Here is a 12,087-nt window from a genome sequence, read left to right on the forward strand (position 1 = left end):
CACACCCACACGACGCGCGTAGCAAAAAGTAGACTTTTATTACAGCAGCAACTGAGGCGAATCGAATGGCCCCCCGGGGCCACCCCTGCAGCACCACCCTTCTCTCCCGCCCCGTCCGCCCCAGCGGGATTGTAGAATTCAGCTCCCAGCGCCCGTGGGCTTCCTTTCCACACAGGCTGGGCGGGAGCCAGCAGATCAGCTACTAGCCCCCGACTAGAAGGCGGCTGCTGAGAAGGCCCAGGCCCACGTCTGTGCAAAACAAGTAAACAAAGTGCAGAGGGATGGAAGAGAAGGGGAGGGGTGGGTAGGGTGATGCTCAGAACCGGGGAGCCCCAAAGCCCTCCTGAATAATAAAGGAGAGAGGGGCTTCACAGGGTAATACTGTCTGGGGGGAAGGGGCAGGAAGGCTGTAGCACATGTCGTAGCACAGCCACAGCTCAGATTAGGGGCTGGGCCCGAGTGAGCTCTAAGAGGAGACGGTGACAGCGGCTGAGTTGAGGGTGCTGTTCCTGGCAAAATTGAACTTGCTCAGGGTCTCCTCCAGCAGAGAAGTCAGTCGCGTCTGGTCCGCCTAAAGGGGAGGAGCTCAGTGAGACCAGGCGGAGGAGAGCGGGGGCAGCCGGGGCAGCGGGGGCGGCAGGAGGCAGAAACCTCACCTCGCTAATGAAGCCCAGCTGCACCAGCTCCGCCGCCAACTCGGGGATGTTCTCATCTGACAGAGAAACAGGAGAGGGTGAGTACAGTACAGCAGCGAGGGGCACAGGGCCCTTGGAACAGCCCCAGTCAGGTGACCCTGGCTGGGAAAGAATGACACAAGCAAAACTGTCAGATCCACCCTCCAATTTTAGGGGCGACGATATTCATTCTATGTGAGTCAATGTGTTACTGCCCTGTCACCTTACCCACCCCTGAATATGTCCCTCACAGATAAGGCTCATAGACTCTCCATCCTCTGAGGGAAAGGAGAGACTCACTTGGCATCAGGTCACAGCTCAGGTGCCGGTTCAGTTTGTCCTCCAGCTTCAGCAGAAGCGTCAGCTGGAGAGTAGGACAGTCAGAAAATGAGGCTCCCCTTCCCCACCCTCTGGCCACCCAGCCCTATGCAGCCCTGGCCCTGAGCCTTACATGGTGTTTGACGCCCTCCTCCACCGACTCGATGTTGCACTGCATCAGCACCACCTAGGGAGAGGGGACAGAGAGGGTCACTAGAGTAGGGACCAGTGAGCAAAAAACCCCCAAGAGCTGGAAGCCTTTCCAGCCCACGGGACATGAACGCCAGGGAGCAGAAACACATTCTTCTCTCTAAAGGACAAAGCCTTATCTGAGATGTCCTCTCTCCCTTCCACCACGACCACAGACACAGCCACACCCACACAGCCCCACCTTGCGGGTCTCCACCTCAGCGGGTTCAGGTGTTGGAGTCTTGACAGAAGGCGGCACCACAGGTGATGTCACCTCCTCCTGCTGTGGCTGCTGGGGCCGAGGCAGCCCAAAGGCCGTCAGGGGGTAGATCCCGTTCCTAAGTGGAGATCAGACAGGTCGCATGGGCTCCGTGGATGTCTTAGGACACCCACCCCTGCCTCCTCAAGGAAGCTTTTTTTCTCATTCTTCTCTCACCTGACATCTTCAAGGAATTTATCCAGTTCCAGAGCTGGTGACTGAGAGTACCTGGAGAAGAAAAGAGAAGGAAGATGGAAGGAAGGAAACAGGCAAAAACAGCAGATTCGACCACTCCCAGAGAATGGACAGATGACAGAAACCTCAGGGTGGGAATGACCAATCTGTCCCTTTCAGAACCTCTCAGTTAGTTACTCACAACGTCTGAACTGGTTCTCTTCCTGGTCCTGCAGGGATTTCAGCCAGTACAGCACTGGTATCCATGTTTTTGGTGATCTCCTCCAGAGCATTCTCTGGGATCATGTCTGGAGGGCATGATGGAATGGGAAGTTATGGAAGGATAGTTCAGATTAATATCACAGAAGGCACAAGGGGTCCTGGGGGAGGGTGGGGGAGGAACGGAAAGAATCCCTTTGGAAGTAGAAGAGGAAAGGAAACATGCTAGTGAGAGTTACAAGGCTCCAGAATGGAAAAACAAATTCCTAGGAGGGTCAAGAGGACTCACGCTGGTGTCCCACAATGCAGTGGGCAGCAAGGAGTTTGAGCGAGGGCACTTCAAACAGTGCTGGGTGGAACAGAAGTTCTCTGGCTGTTGGTCTGCGAGCGGGTTCAGACTGCAGGCACTTTTGAATGAACTCCTAGAAAGGGGAACAAGGGAGTGGAGCAGGCATCTGGCAAGCACTCCACTGTGTTCGTCTCTCTCTCTCACATTGTATCTAGTACAAGGCTGTGTGCATACTAGGTGCTCAGCACTGGCTGAGGGAACAAATTGCTAATGTTTATGAAAGGACTTCGAAAACTGTAAGGTATTATATGAAAGGTATCATTCACTGTCTTTCTGGTTTTCATTATTTTTCTGCTCCCCAATCGCAAGCTTTTTTTCTTTACTGTTCAAACTTATGATTTCTTTTTTCTTATTTTCTATCTCTCTGCTTTATTAGCCCACTCACTGCCTACCTTCTCCAACCCTCACCAAATTTACCTCTCTCTTACCAAACTCACCCACTGTGGTCAATAATAGTTACCATCTTTTTATTTCCCAAGCCTACCACCACAATTTCCTTTGTCCACTACATCATTTATTAAATTCACTGGATTTCCCCATGCTCCCTCTAACCCCACAGGTCCCATGACAGTTAACCTGCTCTCCTCCTTTCAATCTGGAAGGCCAACAAGGCCATATACCTAATCTCTTACTTGAACAGCCCACCCTGACACTGAACCAGAAACTTATTCCACACTAGCCTCAAGACTTCCCACTAATCTTCCTTCTCTTCTCTCTTCCCCCACCCTTTTTATTGAATTTTTGAATTTTATTTTATTTTTTTATACAGCAGGTTCTTATTAGTTATCCATTTTATACATATTATCCTCCTCCCTTTTATAAGCATCTAATGAGTTACAAACTAACCTTGTTTGGACCTTCCTGTCCAGACCCTACTTACTATAGTCTACTTCCTGATTCATAACCCCTATATCCTTTTTTTTTTTTTAATTTTTCCATTTTTTGTTTTGTGCTTTATTTGGTTGTGCCAGGTCTTAGTTGCAGCATGTGAACTCCTAGTTGCGGCATGCATGTGGGATCTAGTTCCCTGACCAGGGATCGAACCTGGGCCCCCTGCATTGGGAGCACAGAATCTTAACCACTGTGCCACCAGGGAAGTCCCGCCCTATATCCTTTAAATCTTAGCTCATTTATTTCAGGGCACTTTCCCTAACTAAAACTATATAAATATAAAACCCCAAATAACTGGTTTGAGTAATTCAAACTGATTGATGTGTTCAAAAATATCAAGATGGTTGGGACTTCCCTGGTGGTCCAGTGGCTAAGGCTCCGCGCTCCCAATTCAGGGAGCCCGGGTTTGATCGCTGGTCAGGGAACTAGATCCCACAGGCCACAACTAAGAGTTCGCGTGCCGCAACTAAAGATCCCGCATGACGCAACGAAGATCCTGCAAGCAGCAATGAAGATTCCCACGTGCCGAAACTAAGACCCGGCACAGCCAAATAAATAAATAATAAATAAATAAATAAACAAAAGGGTGTGTGCCAATAATGGTCATGCCTGTATGAAAGAAAAATACATACCAAGATGGTTGTCTGAGAGTGTATACCAATTACCTGAGGTAACCATCAAAGTAGTTTGCCTCCACATAGACAAACCTAAGTTAACACACAAACTTTAGTCCCAATATTACCCATCTTCTTTTTTTTTTTTTTTTTTTTGCGGTACGCAGGCCTCTCACTGTTGTGGCCTCTCCTGTTGCGGAGCACAGGCTCCGGACACGCAGGCTCAGCGGCCATGGCTCACGGGCCCAGCCGCTCCGCGGCATGTGGGATCCTCCCAGACCACGGCACGAACCCACGTCCCCTGCATTGGCAGGCGGACTCCCAACCACTGCGCCACCAGGGAAGCCCCCCAATATTACCCATCTTAAACCCCTAACCTGTGAGAGAGAGAATGTGTGTGTGTGTGTGTATACCAAAAACACCTAGGGAAATGTTCACTACTTTGAGTGCCCTTTCTGCTTTATGTTTTCTTACTCTTAGAAGAGAGCATATTCCCAGTAGGTAAAAGGAAGAAAAATCTGAAGACATTTCAAAGTCTGTTAAGGAGGAGTGATCCTGAAGATTCTTACCCTCTGTAATGGGTCTTCTAGAAGCTGAATGGCACTGCTGATGGCTTCCTGTGGCACATATGAGGACTCTCCATTGCCCTGAATCTCTAGCACTGCCATCTGCGGTGAAGAGTAATAAAAAGGAAAAGTAGAGACCTAAGAACCTCAGTGCTCCCACAATCACTCCCTCAAGACCAGTACCTTACTTGTCAACCCTCCATTTCCCTTCTATCTTCTAATTTGACTCCTTTCCACTACCCACCCTTCTGGTCTCCTCACCTCCAGTGCACACATGCCAAAGGAGTAGATGTCTACTGCCGTTGTCACATTAGTGACTTCTAGGGAAAACAGAGAAGCTTTGGTGAATCAGAGGATCCGGGCAGGGCATGGCAGAGGTGTCTTAACTTTTTGCATGCCAGTAGAGAAGGACGAAAGTTTCAGTTATGTTACCTCCGACCCTCAGGTTGTAAAGTGGAAAACCTGGGGTATGGGCACAGGGCAGAGAAACTGGGATGCCTCACCTCCATATTCGGGTGCAAAGAAGTGGAGATTCTTCTGTTCTTCCCGACAAGTCTTCACATGATTGTTGATAGTGTCAGGAGCCACTGGGAGTAGGGGAGATACCCACAATCTGACCACCATCAACAAAGCACAGCCTAACTCCAGAGAGAGGCCCCCAAAAGACAAATTCTCTCCTGAAGTCTCTAACCCTCAACAGGCGCAAACCTATCCCTTTCCCATCATGAACTCCAGACTAAACATGAACACCACCTATCTCCCCTTTCTCAGGTCTACTGCTTCTCATCTAAGGTCCCTAACTCAGTAGCAGCAAAGGCTCCACACTAAACTAACAGGTACACAGGGGCTTTGGGCTGGCAAGGAAAAACAGTCTAAGGAAAAACCCACTTGTGACCTGCTTACCTTCCCCAAAGCCCAGGTACACCTAACCCCAGATCACATGAAAACGTTTGGTCTAGTTCTTTCATCCACCCTGCAAACAATGTAAAAACACAGGCAGCCCTTCCTAATCTGTAGCAATTAAGAGACCTCAGAAACTTGGATGAAGATGGATAAGAAGGATTAACATACAACCAAGTAGACAGCCTCCTTCTTACCCACCTTTACTGACTGAAACTCAAAAACAGCTCAAAACTGAACCAATACCCTTAAATCAGTTTCACTTGTAATCCACAAAAATTTTTAGACCCTTGCTCTACTCTCTTATTCCTCAACATTGCCTGCCACAGAGCTGAACGAGGAACCAGGGCCAGGCCCAATTTGGACTCACTCGGATCATAAACAATGACTACAAGTCACAGAGAGTCTGGGAGCACAGTATGACTTAGGGAACCAGCCTGATGATGAGGGCGATTAAGAATCCTGGACGTGGATTCAGCCAGGCAGAATCCACAGGAAACAAGCAGGTTATGGAAAAGCAAGCATGGGGAGGGCTGGTAGCACAGAAGCCAAGCAGGCATAATTAGGCAGGGGAACGGTGTTTGCTCCCACGACTGCATGCACTGGGCAGCCGCAAAGGGGAGCAGAGGAAGCACAAACAGCGCCCCAAGTAGGGCAGAGGGAGCTCTCACCATTAGCAAAAATCCTATGAAAGACTGTTGGGAACAGAGCAGCCCGTAAGCGGGAGGGAGGAAAACAGAGAAAAGTTGTGAGCGATGGAGCAGCCAAGCCCCAGACAAATGGACACACAAACAACACACAGACACGGCACACAGAAATGTTAAACACTGCACACGTATACACAGCAAATGAAAGCACTCACAGCAGGCACAGCCTGGAACCTCCTTTGGTAGGGTCTGGCCCCAGGGGCTCAAATCATACCTTACACCCAACCCTTGCCCTTTCCCAACCTCCTGTCAAGATCTCTGTATTAACCCCAGTTTCCCTCCAAAAAGGTACAAGATTAGACCCTACACCTTCTCCACTAATTGACTGGCCTCTCTCTATAAATTACCCCTAGTAAGGTCCTTTCTCTTATCAGCAGCCCACACCTCAGAACTTTGCTCTGTCTTCCCCCATTCCTTTCATCTTACCCCCATGGTTCCCAAATTCCCGAGGCTCCCCTGCCCAGAACCTCTCCCTCCCCTCACCAGAGCCAATCTTGATGAGTCCGTTGTGCTGGATGAAGATGGTGTCACAGGTCAGGTTCCCATGGATGATGGGGGGGTCACAGGAGTGCAGGTAGCTGTGGGGGCACTGGGCTGTTAGAGGGGCCACTGGGAAATTAGGGCAGGGGGATCCCAAGGGCTAAGAGGAGCAAGGGCCTGCTCTCCTGCTGGTCACCACAAAGATAATACCCACACTCTGAATCTCCATTATGCCTGATGAGTTAAATAGCTGGATAAGCGCTAGGAGAAAGAAGTGGGAGACAGCATCGTGGTCAACGCATTAGGATGAACCCTTTAAAAGACCGATAGGGGCCTAATCTTGAAGTATATGACTCAAAGAAAGTGGGGAGAGGCAGAAAAGAACAGCAGAGTAGTGCCCTGAAATGTTTGGAGGAACTAAATCAGGAATAAATATGGGAAAGACACTAACCAGATCCTACTTACCTTAGGGCAGAGAGGATTTGTGTGCACCAACGCTTCCAAGCCTGGAACAGAGTTTGATCCAAGGGTCAGCAGTAATCCCCTCTCTTAACCCTCCAACCAGTTCCCTCCATCCCATCCTGATCAGCTTCATAATTAACATAATCTTTTTTAAACCTCCAAACCAGCCTAAAGCTTTTTCTGCTCTCCCTCCATACCTTTTCATTCATAGTCTTGTGGTTCTTTTTGGTCTTCTTCAGAAATTGCTTAAGACTCCCAGATGACATGTATTCTGTGATAAAAATGACCTGGAGAGGCAAAGCACACAAATAAAGCCTTATAGTAGAAATGATTCCTTATCTAGGTAACACATATACAACATATACATAAAATTTGGAAGCCTGGTGTTTTTCTTAATAAAGTATCTCTCTTTCGTTCTTAGCATCACTTCCTTAGATTTAATAGGGCAATGAAAACTACTGAGCAATATGAGCTACGGGAAGGAAGAAACAAAAATTCACTGATTTCTGTCCCGACTATAACCAGACAAAAGGCACAGGTGGTGGTCATAGCCCTACTCTCATCTCAACAGCAGCTGATTCCAGCTCTGTTTCAAAACTATCTTTTTCTGAATATAGAATGAACAGTAAGTGTAGCTAGTCTCTTTGCAGTAAGCTCAGGAAAAAGTTCTTACCCTGGCCTTGTTCTCTTTAATGTCAGCCCAATACTTGTGAAACTTGACAATGTTGAGATGTTCCAACTGAATCAGATTATCAAACACAGCACGGACCTTTTCCTGGAAGCAGGGGAGACATTGGGATAACAGGGTTCAGAAAGCATTATCATCCTAAAAAGCCATTCCCTATCCCCCCTAGAAATGATCTAACCCCTATGTACTCTTCTCATAGTAGCTTCCCAACCCCAATTCCTCTTTACACCAGCATTCTAACATCCCACAGGCTGCATTCTTTCACCATTACTTACCTCCTGCAGCTTGTAGTTCTTTCGCTCAGAGAACTGTACCTCATTCCACACAACCTCTACACCCTCCTCTGTATCCATGGCCAGGTATGCACTGTCAATACCCGGTACATTCCGCTGATTCACCTGAGAAGAAATTCAAATGAAAGGGAATTAAAGTTACCACACAAAGTCTCTATTTTAATACTCCGTACGATCATCTTCTCCCAGGCTCTGACCTGTTAAAGTTTGGTCTGCCCCGCTGAGACTCTGCCCCTCCACTTTTTACCTCTTAGTTTCACTCTCTAGAGTAACACTACTACTACCTCACCTCTTCTCGCCTCTTCTGCCAGCGCCCACAGGGTGACTCTTCCAAGATCTCAGACTCATCTTCACTTTCCTCTTCTTCCTCTGGGGAAGCTGCTGAGGTTGTGGAGGTCACAGGAGGTGACACTGACGTCAGGCCAGGAGCTGAGGATGAGGATTCTACCTTTGGGTCTGAGCCACTGCTGAGTACTGTCTGGGACTCCCCCTCCGACATGCTGGAACAAACACTCAGGCCTGCATTGGTTGGAGCAAGGGTGATGGGAGAAGGCAGAGAGGGTTAGGATAGAGTCTATAAAGATTCCATCCTAATAACCTAATCTGGGGTTAAAAAGAAAACAAAACATATACCTCCCTTGTTTCCTTTAAATCCAAAATCAGAATTAGTCCTGTATGAATCCTAAACATTAACTACTCTCCTAGTCTAGAGAAGGGGAGCTATCTTGGTTGAAGATGACTCACCCAGGTCAGTGAGCAACTGAAGTATATTTTAAGCTTAAAGAATATGCTGCTATGCTTAATTATGTTAATAAACATATTTTATCACTTAAAAAAAAATGACTCACCCAGGAGTGGCAAGCACAAGATTTACGGTAGTACAACCCGTGTTTAGTAAGATCCAAATGAACAGCAAAATCAGGGGCCTCATTCCTTCTCAGCAAACACTTACCCGATAGCCTTCTCTGTGAATCCTCACCTACCTCTTGCACTGTGCTCAAGAACCAAGGTACATGGGCACTATTCGGAACAGATGACTCCAGACCCCCAAATGTTCCACTGAACCAGCTCTAGATCTAGAGCTGTAGCACTCTCAACCGATTTATTCAGCTGAAACAATCAGCTGATTTATTCTACTTGAACTCATCTTGGCATTCACTGTCCATCTCTCCTATGCACAGAACGAGCCTGCCAGTCCATGATGAGGCTACCCTTGGGCCAGGTGACTGGCAGTGGCTAGTGACTTCATCCCTGATGACCTCACCCTCCCTGTGATGTGAGTGTGGCAAATGGGTGGGTATTAGCAACACTTTTTTTTTCATTCACTCATTCAACAAATGTTTATTAAGCACTTACTGCGGGCCAAGCACTGAGCTAGGTGCTTGAGATACAATAGTGAACAAAATAAATAAGATGCCCACACTCATAAAGCCGCAAATTTAAGGCAGAGCTAAGACTTTAAGCTTCCAGTTTTCATTTCATTCACATGGCTCAAAGCCTCCATCCTCTGACATAGGTATTCCTTTCAAGTACAAATAACTCAAGACACAGCCATTATAGGAAAAAGCACTATACAGTATAACATTTTATACTAACTAGTGTATAGTATTATACATTGACATAGCTACTTAAAGAAAAAGAATCCTCAAAAGCTAAATGTCACTAACTTAAGAATCACAGGACAATCCCTGAATGTTATCCCATATCTCTAAGAACGAAGGCCGTGAAGGAGTTGGAATCTGATGTGTGCTGGGCTCAAGGGAGTGCTCGCCAGGATGAAAATGATACCCTGTAAAGTACATTTGCTCCAGTAAGTCAGTTCAAAATACACAGGCTTCTGATCAACGCCAACCTTCTGAAAAGCCCTCATTTCTTTTTAGAACTCTCAGATGCCCCCTTCTGCCCATCTCTGCCCCCAACCTACACTGTGTTTAACCCAAGCCAGGAGATTTTATTAGATGACATTCCAGTAAATATCAGAGGGCAAACAAAGCACTACAGAGAAAATCTGGCAAGATGTCATTTCGCCTATGTTTTTTTCTCGGTCCTTGCCTAGCATAGATTTCAATCAACCAGTCTTAGTAATCTACCTGAAAAGTAGCTTAAAAAAAATGGTAAGAAAGTTCATATGGGTTACTTTATTTATAGAATGCATCCTTAATCTGAACAGCTAAGTAAAGTTTCCAGCTACATTATAAGAAATACCAGTGGAATTCTAATACAGGAAGCCTGTAGCCAATGGGCTCTAAAGAAATTTCTGGACCCAGGGCACAATTAATCCACAGCAGGGCACCGCAAGAGAGGGCAAACCTTCACCAGTCATAGACGCTCTTCGAATGTGCTTGTCTTCTCCCTCCCCAATCTCTCCCCCCCCCCCCCCACCGTAGGCAAAATGAAGGCAATGCCCAAGATCCCCCAGCACTCCCCCTGCTGATGGCAACACTGGAGTTTTTGTCTCAGGGTCGGTCGTTCAGAGGTTTAAATGAGATCACATATGGAAAAGGCCATTGACGCCCCTCAAGGGAATCTCCTCGCCACCCCGAGATGCCTAGTGTTCACTTCCGTGCAGTGTAGGTAAATCGTTGCAAAGTTTTCTCCTGCAAAGTTTTTCATTTTGGGGACTGCAGCTTCTCAGCATTTCAACTCCTCAGCAACAGCTCACAGGCCTCTCGCCCGCCCTCACCTTCAGCGGACCAAAGAAGGCCTGAGACCTGCAGAACAAGCAAGCTCGGGGAGGAATTTCACACTCCAACAGGTCGCCTAGCCCGCTGTCAGCGAGGGACCGTCGGGCCCCGGGGCCGGCCCTGCAGCGAGCCGCAGCCACCTCACCAAAGGCCAGCCCCGCGGCGCAGTCAGGGGCGCAGGCCACGCCCCCGCGCAGTCGGCGCGCCGACCCCGCGAGCAGGCGCGGCCCCGACGCTGCGCTTCCGCAGGCCGCCGGGCCCGCGACCGCCGCCCCCGCCCCCGCCCCCGCCGCCGGCCCCGCCTCTCGTCAGCCCGAGTTCGACATGAACGCCGGGGCCTCTCGCCCCGCGCCCGCAGAATTCCGGGCGCTGCCGCCGCCGCTCGGGGACGGTCGGGGAGGGCCGAGCAGGGACTGTGGGGCCGAGGTGTACTCTCGGCTCCGGCGGGCCGGGCCTTGGCTGTCGAGTGAGCAGGGCCACCTCCAGGCACCCGCCTGCCGGGGTCCCACCGTCCTGGCCGCGGAGGCCGACCCTCTCGTCCTTTAGCCGAAACCTTCCCTCCCTCTCAGTCCCCTCAGCGCTCACCTCCCGACTCCGCTCCCCGCAGCCTGCGCTTCAGCTCCAGCTCGGGTTCCGGGGCCCCGGATCAGAAAGACTCGCTCACAGCTGCGCTCCGCGGCGCAACCGAACTGCGGGCCCCGCCTTCGCGGCGTCCGGACCAACAGATGGGCGGTGCCGCAGTGCCGTTGGGTTTCCATTGGACAGGGCGGCCAGGGTGGGCGGTGCCCCGGGCAGACGGTCGCTCGCAGGGGTAGTCTTCAACCCGGTTTCCTCCCCTAGAGCCTGTCCGGCTGAGACCTCTTGAAGGGTTCGGTGTTTTCGGTCTCAACTGGGGCCTGTCTCTCTGTCCACCCCTCTGTCCGGTCCTGGTGCCCCCGATGATTCTGCTGGGCGAAGGGAAGGCCTTCCCCCTCTTCTTGAAGGCGCCATGACAGTTCTAGTCCGACTCAAAGACAAAAGGAGCGAAAGACGTAGCCTCAATCTGAGAGGAGCGCCCACCCACTTTCAGTATTTGGGGGTGAGACTGCGCAGAACACCAATTCTTAAGAAAACTTTTAAAAAATTACTGAACACATTAACACTGAAAATGAATAGTTAACGCTTCGTAATTGGATAGTACTGATGTTAGCCGAAACTTTGCAAGAGGTTTTCACAGATATCTTTTGATCCTCGTAATAAATTGAAATTTTCATTCAGTAATAGTTGCCAAATGGAAAAATACTGAATCAGAGGCATTAAGCTATTCACCGAAAGTTGGTAAGAACTATATCTAGAATCCGAAACAGTTAAGATTTATCAAAGAAGACTTCCTTGAAAAGATGTTTGGAAAGAACTTAGGTTGACTGCGAGGAGGTGAAAAGAAAAAATGATAGATTGTGGGTGAGCCCATTGATCTTCGAAAACCAAACCAGGAGCCCAAAAGAAGTTAACTCTACTCCTAGACATGTATTGTGGAGGGAGGAGGATGAATCAATCATCAGTACTTGGAAATGTCATAATCACCAAATCTGTCCATAAAGGGAATCTCTAATCCTATTTAACTGATAGAAGGCTATCTGG

At 48.9% G+C, this 12,087-nt stretch overlaps 1 protein-coding gene across 1 annotated transcript; it reads right to left on the reverse strand.

Moving 5' to 3' along the window:
* Positions 1–17: 17 nt before the first annotated feature.
* On the reverse strand, positions 18–11,179 carry NRBP1 (nuclear receptor binding protein 1). Its single transcript, XM_079941587.1, has 18 exons — positions 11,053–11,179; positions 8,073–8,302; positions 7,766–7,888; positions 7,476–7,577; positions 7,000–7,089; positions 6,806–6,846; positions 6,344–6,438; positions 4,757–4,840; positions 4,515–4,573; positions 4,257–4,355; positions 2,123–2,255; positions 1,817–1,922; positions 1,618–1,668; positions 1,384–1,519; positions 1,126–1,179; positions 975–1,038; positions 657–712; positions 18–571 (listed from the first exon to the last, which is right to left on the reverse strand). The coding sequence occupies exons 2-18, from the start codon at positions 8,280–8,282 to the stop codon at positions 467–469; spliced, it is 1,608 nt and encodes a 535-aa protein (XP_079797713.1). The 5' UTR covers positions 8,283–8,302; positions 11,053–11,179; the 3' UTR covers positions 18–466.
* Between the last annotated feature and the right edge of the window lie 908 nt (positions 11,180–12,087).

This window comes from Stenella coeruleoalba (assembly GCF_951394435.1).
Source record: "Stenella coeruleoalba genome assembly, chromosome: 13".
In the NCBI taxonomy this organism is placed as follows: Eukaryota; Metazoa; Chordata; class Mammalia; order Artiodactyla; family Delphinidae; genus Stenella; species Stenella coeruleoalba.

Coding starts and splice junctions, on each gene's coding strand:
- NRBP1 (XM_079941587.1), bottom strand. CDS start 8,282: ATGTCGGAGGGGGAGTCCCAGACAGTACTCAGCAGTGGCTCAGACCCA. Junction 2,256..4,256: donor TAGAAGACCCATTACAGAGG/GTAAGAATCTTC, acceptor TCCCCTTTCTAG/GAGTTCATTCAAAAGTGCCT. Junction 1,039..1,125: donor AGGAGGGCGTCAAACACCAT/GTAAGGCTCAGG, acceptor CCTACTCTCCAG/CTGACGCTTCTGCTGAAGCT.